The sequence below is a fragment of the Excalfactoria chinensis genome, chromosome 7, assembly GCF_039878825.1.
Source record: "Excalfactoria chinensis isolate bCotChi1 chromosome 7, bCotChi1.hap2, whole genome shotgun sequence".
NCBI classification, from domain to species: Eukaryota; Metazoa; Chordata; class Aves; order Galliformes; family Phasianidae; genus Excalfactoria; species Excalfactoria chinensis.
Genome location: NC_092831.1, coordinates 27,840,502 through 27,850,653, shown reverse-complemented (window position 1 = coordinate 27,850,653; position 10,152 = coordinate 27,840,502). Strand labels below are relative to the sequence as shown.

General features: G+C 44.9%; 1 protein-coding gene and 1 long non-coding RNA gene across 8 annotated transcripts in view; one reads left to right on the top strand and one right to left on the bottom strand.

Moving 5' to 3' along the window:
* The window catches only part of KANSL1L (KAT8 regulatory NSL complex subunit 1 like), a 55,491-nt gene that overhangs the window by 1,100 nt on the left and 44,239 nt on the right, over nt 1-10,152 (bottom strand). For 5 of the 6 annotated variants that reach the window (XM_072341486.1, XM_072341491.1, XM_072341490.1 and 2 more), the window contains 5 exons: nt 8,236-8,360; nt 7,037-7,161; nt 5,988-6,042; nt 1,114-1,226; nt 25-205 (listed from right to left, as the gene is read on the bottom strand). In XM_072341486.1, coding sequence (XP_072197587.1) covers nt 25-205; nt 1,114-1,226; nt 5,988-6,042; nt 7,037-7,161; nt 8,236-8,360 — 599 coding nt within the window. Of the gene's footprint in view, nt 1-24; nt 206-1,113; nt 1,227-4,668; nt 5,625-5,987; nt 6,043-7,036; nt 7,162-8,235; nt 8,361-10,152 lie in introns of those variants that run through there. The other variant, XM_072341492.1, reaches the window with a different exon arrangement.
* Nucleotides 8,355-10,152, top strand: part of LOC140254676 (uncharacterized) — a 45,389-nt gene continuing 43,591 nt past the window's right edge. The window contains exon 1 of one of the 2 annotated variants that reach the window (XR_011904286.1): nt 8,355-9,017. This is a non-coding gene — a long non-coding RNA (uncharacterized lncRNA). The remainder of the gene's footprint in view (nt 9,018-10,152) is intronic. The other variant, XR_011904287.1, reaches the window with a different exon arrangement.

Below are 10,152 nucleotides of genomic sequence, written 5' to 3'. Positions count from 1 at the left end.
GTGGAAGCCACCAGAACCACCCACCTTTGCTTCCTGGGTCTCCCTGCAGAGTTGTGCAATCCCTGAACAAACAGAGCTGTGGGCTTCAGAAGTCAGGTCGGGAGCAGGTTCAGCAGCGCAGTGCAGCGAGGCACAGGAGCTGCCCGGGTGGTCCTTCTGCACTGCATCTTGGCCGTGTCTTCCGTCAGCATTTTTGCTGTAAGATCTAGCACGGGAAAAAGGGGTAGCAGTCTTTAACACCTGGCTCCTGTCCTTTCACAACACTGGAAACAGTACATATGTGCTAACTAAGCTCTACTTATTTAAACCAAAGACATGAAGATGCATGGTTCTCGACAGCCTTGCTGTCGCAGAGCACTGTGTGGAGGAGATGGATAAGCATGGCTGGAACAGCCACACTCTGGCTGCACAGCAGCTCGGGGCTGGTCCTGCTTGGGAGCACAGCACTGCTCACAGGCACCTGATCCAAACCATGCTGCCTTCCTCCTGTGCCAGCGGAACTCAGAACAGCAGGTTGTGGGTTCCCCTGGTGCACGGGATAGGTGTTAATCTTAGCACACAGACTAAGCTAACTGGGCATTTTTATCCATATGATCGCAGGTCACTTTCAGTCGAGAACAAACACAGTCTTATGATGAATGGCAAAAACACTTATCCCAATCTTTATAGGATGGTTTTTGTCCTGGCAGATTGTGAAGCCGTTTATGGGAATCATTTTCCCAGTGCTGAACTGCAGATAGAGCTGCAGGATGTTAACTCTTACACACAATATTGTTCGGGAGAGTTTTGCACCAGACAGCAGGCCTGTGATAATTAACCTTTTCATTACCAGCACATCACGGCTTAAGCATAAGGTCCGTGGCACAGCCAGTCAGGTCAGTGAAGAAGGGCTCCTGCTGCACCGTGTGGCTGAAGTCACAGCTGGGAATGGCACAAACTTTATTCACTAATCACTAGCACACCAACTTTCGGAGCAGACCTGGTGGTGTTTCTGACAAGCTGATTCACAAGGAGTGCCCTTGTTTTGTCTGTCACAGTTCCCCATGACAGCTGTGCTAACAGCCCTCGTGATGAGCTGAGCAGGAACACGCCTGCCCCAGTCAGTACACCTGCCTGCTATTCCTTCTGGGCCAGCGGCTCTGCTCCCACAGCGACCACCTCGCTCGCTCTCTTTCTTCGTACTTTGTATGACGTGAGGAAAACACTTCATCCGACAGATCTTCTGCCTGTAATGAGAAAGGAGGGAGATGCAGCAGCTGCTGTAATTAGGAACTTCTCTAGAACCAGACAGTATTATATGTAATTTTATGGAGGTCTGTTTGCAGAACACACCACAAGAGAGGATGATGCATGCTTGCAGTATGAAGGCATGTCAGAATAATGGGATGCTGTCACAGTTTATCTCATGTGCCTGTGGTCAGTCTGAATTGAGACGGAAATTATCCCCCCTTCCACCTAATGCATGTTTTCCTGTGGTGGGAAGCAGCAAGTTCAGGTTCCTCTGATGAAGACGAGCAAAAATTCCAGAACTTTCCATTGCCTGCTGCAGGAGGGGGCTGGGAGGCAAAAGGATTTACCAGGTGCTCTTTAAGCACAGAGCCTTAGTTCTGAGCTGACGGAGGCTGGGGATAGCTCCACACAGAGAGGCACACAGCAAAGCTGAGGTGCTGCATTCCTGCTAGGAAACCAAGCAGAAAATTGCTGCTGCTTTGAAGAAAGCACTTCTTAGGAGTGATCTGCACCACCCAGGTACGACTTCACACAGATCTGACAACTGTATTTGAACTAACTAACTGCTCACAGGCAAAAGAGCCAGCTTTGCTTTTTCGATACAAACTCCTCAGATGCAAAAAAACCTCCTCTCTGAACTTTGCTTTGAAAAAGCCATCTTCATTTCTCCTGCTGCTTAGAAGTAGCTGGGCAAGAAGCAACAGAGCTGCCTGTCCCTCTCCCTCCCCAGATCAGGGTGAGCTCTTGGCTGGGCCGCTCCAGCACTGCTCAGATTTGTTTCAGAGTGCTCCAAACCATTCAGCTGCCTCAAAGTCCACCTCAGAGCTAAGGCTGGCAAGAGAGTGCGAGTGCTGCAGCCCTGGGTTTTTATGCCAGCTGCTCCCCACTCAAAAGCAGTGAAATTCTAAGAAACAACAATTCCTGTTCTTAAACTGCATTGCCAGATCATCCCTGGACAAGAACTATACCAAGAACTGAGGGTCATGGAAAATGAATTTGATTTCCTATAAAAACAAAGTTCTCGTGGCTGTTACACAAGCAACATGATTCATCTTCTGATTGCATCTGATAAAACACAGAACCAAAAGGCAGAGTCCCCACTGCTCTGCCAGAGACAGACAGGTTGTCAGCTGGGTTTACACTGCAGCAGGCAACTGATGCCCCCAGGCCTTCTGCAGAAGCCATTCCCTGCACGAGGACTCGCAGCACTGAAGCGCTGCATTACCATTATGGCTGCAACGCAAAATACTACAGCGCATTTATGCTGCTTCAAACATGTCCTATAGTGGCATCCCTCAGCTTCCCAGGGACCACAGTTCCAACCGAAGCTGCAGGTCGTGAACTACAGTCCCACAACAAAATTCAGCTGGGATGGTGAAAAGGGCCCCAGAGCTGCAATTCAGTGCAGTCTGAATTAGCCAGGGAAGCCATTTGCTAAGACTGTAGCTGCCTGCTTCCTCCTCAGCTCAGCACTCAACGGGAACCTTCAGACAAACAAGCCTGCTTTGTTTGCCCAGCTCATGATTTCTTTTTGAAGACTCCTCATTGCTTTTATGTATTCCTGTTGAACACAAACCGCTTTGTTAGCTGCTGATTTCCCCTCATGGAAGTCAACCTAACGCGTTTCCTCCTCTCTCTGGAATCCACCAGTTCTGTCCCTTGCACTGCACCACTCCAGGCCTGCACCTCAGCTGAGATTTTGCTTTTCCAAGGTCAGCGCTGTACAGTGCAAAAGTGAGAATTTTATGGACTACCCGAGTGTTATTCCCTCAGGGAGCGCTTAGGATTTTCCTGCGTGCTCCATTTCCTTTGAAGTGCAAACAAAAGATAATTCTGAAAGAAAAACGTAGACTTTGAAAATACTTTTCTTAGCAAATTGCCAGAACTTTTCATGCTGGGAAGAAACTTCATTTTTAATGAGCTTCCTTTCAAAATCAAAGCCCACGTTCCTCCGCCGGCCAAGAGTTCTGCAGTATGAAATAAGCTTTACTGTACCTCTCCCGTGGCTGACAGCAGAGATTTAACGACTTGCTTATTTCAGTTTTGCTCTATTCCATCCAAGACTGACCACTAATACAGTAGATTTTAAAATCACTATTTGTTCCACAGACAAAATGACATCATTACTTCAGCATAAAGGGTCTCTAATTAGTAAATTCACTACGGCCTTGGCCCCTGCCTAAGACTTGATCTATTTCCTTCACCAACTTTAGGTTCATTTATTCTCTAGCAAGAGCAATGTGATTTTTTTCCCCAGTAAGAATAGGTTGAAAAAGGCCAAAGAACTGTCAGTACTTGTCAGAAGGTTCTGGCGGTGATGTTGAGAGCAAAGGCTGGAAGGTCTCTTTGGGAAGCACCATTAAGGAGCTCATGCAAAGAACAAGACCTGGCTTCTATTAGGATGTGAATTCTCCCCATCTCACCTAGCTAGGCTACAAAGCACTGGGCATTCACCTTGAATGAGCAGGAACAGCACCAAGAATAAATGACCAGGAATATTTCTGACAAGTTCTCGAAACTAAGTCAGTGCTTTGGTCTCCTGCTTCATGGGAAACACTCAGCCGTACACCGTAACAGCACTTCTGCTGAACTAATGACACTAATAATTCTGAAGTCCTTGTCCTTACTGGAACAATTACCTAATAAACTTTAACGCTATTCTATACCCTCGCCTTGCCAGAAACTTTAACCTAGGCAAAACAAAACAGGAAAGCCCATGGCACACCCTCCCCTGCATCAGAGCAACACCAGGCTGCAAATTCACACATGCAGACCAGGAAACACAAATGCTGCATGTCCAAAACATACCTAATTTTAGAGAGAAATGATGGAGCAGACACAGCTAGCAGATTAACTTTTAGACTGTCCACCTTCTGTGTTTGTAAGGCAAAACTGCCAGAAACAAGAACTAGGTACCCAAAATAGGTAAGCCTTTTGTACTCAAAGGAACGTGCTGTGAACAGGGAATGGCTAAGTTTCAATCCTTGCAAGTTCAGCTCCTGTAGAACCTGACAAATGTGGGACTCCGTGTTTGTTTTAAACTTGTGGAAACTTTGTGTACAAGCCTATTGCATCAAGTGGAAGAGATCCTAACTGCTGGTTGGCACAAGGAGTTGTAATTTAGCCAGACAGAAGACAGGTGGGAAATAATAATAATAAAACTATTCTATGGTGCCACCACAGGCTGCGATGTGGTAGAAAGCAAAGAAAAAGCTAACATTTCTGCAGAAACAGACTATACATTTTGCCCTCTCTCTTCTTCCACAATGATCTGCCGAGGCTCTCCTTGACGTTAGTACAAGGAAGAACTTCAAGAGTCAGAATGTGAGCGAAGAAAAAAGGTAATGCTCCTGTTCTCTCATGCCTTTTCTCAAGCTTACTCACTAAGTCAGCCCAAAAACTAAGCAAGGAAATGGAAGATTTATGATCAGACAGCCACCCTTTCTCAGTGCTCAGAAAAACATCCAAACCAATTAATAAGATCCTAAAAGTAAGAGGGAAAATTGGCAAAGAACAGCTTAGAAGAGTAAGCTCTCTATCATTTTCCTCCTCTGATGTCTCTGCCATTCTACCCAGCAGCTGATGGACAATATTGAAGCAGCAGACCACAGCAGGAGGCAAAGCCACTTTATTGTACTCAAGTTATTTCCTGGCCAAGGGATGAATCATACAGGCTGAACTAGGAATGCCAAACACAAATGTACTGGGAGGGCTATTTAACAATGAGCATACATGCTTCACAGAGAGACACCCTGAAGTCCATTCAGCGTTATGTTTAGCATTATCTTCTGTGCTGCTACATCAGTGCAAAGCTTTCCTACTAATAAGGCCCCTAAGCCTCGATTGTAGATGTTCTGAAAAATGAGCTCAAGAATGGATATGATGAATGAAGGTATAAATGCTAACCCTACGGCTACAGCAGTTGGTAATGGCCTATAGCAGAGACCAGATTGAAACTAGGAATGTCCAAAGGACAGTAAAACTGGCAGGTCTGTCTTTTGACACTCGAAGAGGAGCCACAATAGGACAGGAAGAACAGAAAAGCTGCCTGGAGAGCAGACCGGCTGTTATGCTCACACTGGGGCTGGGCTCAAGCTTATCATTAGGGAAGAAAGGAACCCCTCAGCCTCTTAAGTCCACAGGCATTCCCTGAAGGAAAAAGGGGGATTTTTACATCTGGAGAAAGCAACAGTAGTAGCACATGGTGTGCTGGCGTGGCAAAAAGACAAGTGGGAAATGCCAAAGGTTACGCTGTTCCTGAGGAAGCAGAAAAGTTTGCATCCAGCAGGAGGGTTGAAAGAACACTGACAGGGAAACTTGAACCTTTTGATGAACCTTCTGGGCCTGCAGGCAAAATGTCAAACTGTCTCTTGAAGGGTAAGAAGCCATGGGACCTGGCCATTAAGGAAAAGGACAAGAGACATTATAGCACAGGTAGCTCCAGAGACAGTCACAGCAGCAGACCCAACATCCTGCTCAGGAGCAGGGAGCTCTGACTGTGCCAACAGCAAGGGACATATGAGTTAGATGAAGAAGCAATTATTAATGGAGACACTTGCATGTCTGTCATCCACTACAGGGTCAGGCAGGTTGTGGTAGGACTCGTTGCCAAGTTCTGACACCCAATACTTTATTTTTTGAAATGTGAAACTTAGCAGGATTTGCACAGAGTTGGTGTCTGTAGAAAATACATACTGATTATCCCAATTACACCTCTAGTTTAACCATGCAGTTGGTTTAATTAAAATACAGCTTACCTCTTCTTCATCTGCGTGAGAGCTTTCCAAAGGTTCTAATTCAATGACTCTCCAGCTAGAAATGAAACAAGAGAAGTCAGTTTACCTAAAAGCTGAGTCATTGTTTCAGCTGTAAAGAATCAAAGTCACCAAGGTTGGAAAAAGACGTCTAAAATTATCAAGTCCAACTGTTCACCTGGCACTGCCCCACTAAACCACATCCCATAATACAACATGTACACGTTCATACAACACCTGCAGGGATGATGACCCCACCACCTCCCTGCACAGCCTGTTTTAGTGCCTCATCACTCCTTCAGAGAATATTTTTTCCTAATACCCAACCTGAGCTTCCCCTGGTGTAACTTAAAGCCATTCCCTCTCACTGTAGTTATGCAGGAGCAGAGGCTGACTCCCATCTCACCACAACCTCCTTTCAGGCAGTTGTAGAGAGCAACAAGGTCTCCCCTGAGTCTCTTCTCTACACGGAACCACCCCAGCTCCCTCAGCTGCTCCCCACAAGACTTGTGCTCCAGACCATCACAGCTTTGTTGCCCTTCTCTGGACACGCTCCAGGGTCTCAGTGAACCAGATGCACACAAAAGACAGCCATCTCCGTGTAACTGCTGAGAGAGTCAGCCCAATAGCATACTTAAGCCTACAAGTATCACTACAAGTAAGATGATATAAAATCCCTTCCATTTTTAGCCAGTCTGTGCTTCTGCCATCAGTCTGTGCCTATTTCTTTTTATACCTTGTGCCATCAGCTGACCAGTCTTCCTACCACCCATCTTTGCACCCACTCCTATACACAAATTGAAATGCACGGTAAGAAAACAGCCACCAAGCATATGAGAAGATGATGAGTATGCTGTGGGCAGCCTGGTCTGGTGGTTGGTGACCCTGCACACAGCAGGGGGAATGAAACTGGATGATCACTGCAGTCCTTTCCAACCCAGGCCAATTTATGATTCTGCAATCATTAGTATTGTACCATTATCTAACTGTGAATTATCAGTACCCTCACGTTCATTTTGCCACCTTCTTTGCAGCTGAAGGCGCGAACAAACCTTGGCGTCAGGATTTCTTTGTACTGTAGTTTCTCCAGCTTTGATGGTGCCACCAGTGACATTGGAATAACAATGTTGTCTATGTCATACGAGCTCTCACTTCTCAGCCGCCTCCTGGAGTTATGCTGTATAACAGAGTCAATTCAAGATTCATCAGCTTACAACACAGGAACTAAGTTAACTGAGAAATAACAGAAGTGCACAAGAAGAAACTCACTTCAAGAGACTCTGGAGGCCATCCACTAGGAATTACTCCTTGCTTGCATAACTCTTTCTGAAATCAGTGGGTATTTCCCTAATTGCAATTACTGCTAATTTGGAATATTTAACAGATCTTCAAATTTAATGGTCCCTTCTTCATAATTGAATTTCTTTGCCACGATCATACCAGGAGTCCTGGTGTTCTGTGCTCAGTAGTGCATGGAACCTAAAGGGTACAAACTGAGCTTCCTTGATTACCAGAAAGAGTTTAGCTTTAAATCACAATATATTACATAATGTAATACCTCCATTTTTAGCTGAATGGTAATGGAAAGATCTATTCTAAAATGGTGATGCAGGTGTTCTTCAAAGATGGCTTCATCAAAGAAGAGAGAATAAGAGATCTGTGCACAGCCAAAATTGCCTGGAAGGTGTGTATCTGAATTCAGTTCTCCAGCCATCATCACCAGATTAAGACTTAGCAGGTGCCAGCACAGCACAAGGCCAAACAGAACTGGAGGCCTGAAATGAAGTTTCTTCAGGGATCCTGCTGAATCAGAGCTCTGATGCTCCTCAGCACAATTCTACACCAGAGACTTCACCAGTTGTGCAGCACAGAGGTTTCAATCAGAGAAACAGGTTTAACAAGTGTTGTGACTGTATTTGCACTGAGACCCTTCTGCACCAAGAAGAAAGTGTTTTAAGAGCTCCTGTGTCAACCTGGAAGCACAAATTAGGGAATGTTCACTGCAATCTGAAGAAAAAGCTGGAAGGCCAGTGCCAGTAACTGAAATGTCCAGTTCTGTCGTCTGTAAAACTCTTCAACAAGCAATTATCTGTTTTCTGAGCACACAAACTCCATCTGGAATAATTTACTTAATGTAGGAAAGGTTCTTTACTGTAACGTAACACAAAATTAGCTATGAAGGGCACATATTTTTGATGATTATTTGCAACTCTGTTAGCATTTCAGCCATGATGGTGCATTTTGCTTTTACCTGTGCTGAAGTGCTGTGAGTGGGCCTAGACATGGCATTGATATTGGTCACGGCTGCTAAACTGCCAGGCGCTTCTGGTTCTGCATGTTGAAAGGAGAACGTCTCAAACCTCGTGCTACGGTCGCCTGTCACAAGAGAACAGTAATTAAAACAATGCATGCCCACTGTAGTCTATTAGACCGAGGATGTTTTTCCATACAGTAAGAGTGAAGTCAGTTCTAGAAGCCCGCAGCTATCCGCTTGAGATTTAATGAGTACTAAAAAAAGCTGTCTAAATAAACACTTGTTACTCATCCTGTCGTTGCCGTTCCACAAAACCCTTTCCTTCTACAAAGGATTTCTTCTGCTGGAACCAACTTCATATGGGCAAATCCTGCTTCTTATTACAGAAACCATCCTAGACTACACACAGCAAATCCAATCAGACCTGGAAGAATGCTTCCCAGCATCCCCTCAGAGCACTTCATCTCTCAGACGTGCCAATCCCTGACAGATCCCTCCTGGATAAATGGGCCAACAATGAAACTGAACTGGCAGCGAGGCTAACAGACAAAAGTAGTTCCTCCATCTCCACGCGTGGTTTCTTCTAACACTGGCCCACTGCTCCAGACAAATCCTAATTCCCCCTTACTCTTATTTCATCTCAGCGGAAGCAGCATTTAGGGCGATTCAGAAGTTAACCACCAGTGTTCTGCTTTCCTTTGACCTTGAAGCCCGCATGGAAACAAAAAGACAATGAAGTGACAACTAATAAAAAGAAGCAGACGATTTCAACTTGGGAGGTAAGAAAAACAGCTAAATCAGATCCTACACCCAAACAGCACAGGCCGGGTCAAAGACATGAACTCGCATCTGCCAGGCAGCGCTGCAGCTCCCTGGTACTCGGCTTTTATTTTTGGCCTTGTTCATCAGGCTGACCTTCCCCATGGATAATTTCTCCTAGACAGAGCCCAAATTAGGAATAAATATGTAGTACTACACCCATAGCACTAATAAACTAGAACTGATGCTGCTACTCACTATACTACAAAGCAGTTCTCTAGAATTGGGAAGCTGTGATCCTTATGATAAAAGATAGGTTTTTTTCTTCTGTTACCTCAAGTAGCCAAATACTATAGCAGAGGACTAATTGTAAGTGCAAAAGGTTTATATCGAGAGGTTCTTTCCTCTGGTGCTCCCAGTATTTCCAGTAGTTGCTCTCTGTGTGCATGACAGCTCACTTGGCAAGCAGTGTGATCACAAGGAGCACTGGGTCAGCACCTGCCTTTGAGGGGCAGGTTGATAAGCAGCTTGGCTTTCTTCTTAAGCAGATGATAATTTTTGGTTAAATTATCTCTGTGGCAATTTCCACACCCCCACCTGTGTTCCTTTGCCTGGATTACAGCTTTACCTGGATCCACGCTAGAACTGTATTTTCCCATCACGTTAACTGATGATTTATACATTTCTGTTCTCTCCTAGGGGACAGTTTACACTAATACAGTTTGTCTTCTTACTTATCATTTTTCCTTATATCTTTTGGGAGGAATTTTGCCAAACGTTTTCCCAAAGTTCACATAAATGAATCTGTAATAGAACTTGTTAGATTTTACATCCCACTACCCTGGAGAAGTAATATGCTATTTACATCTACACAGTTGTGCTGAATTTCCAGTCTATATGATCACATTGCTCTATGTGGCTCTATAGAGATTTCAAAGCAGCTTCTATTAATTGACCTGTTGCTGAAGTAGAGATTCAGTTGCTTAAAATATGAAAGGTAACAAGAGTGAAAACACTAATTCTAAGCAGTGGTTACCCACAGGTCCTCCTAAGAGCCAGGAAGGAAGCCAGAACCACAAGTGACAGTACACAAGAAATGAAGCACTGCTGACCAAAGATGCCAGGGATAGTAAATGTTTGGCTGGGCACGTGATT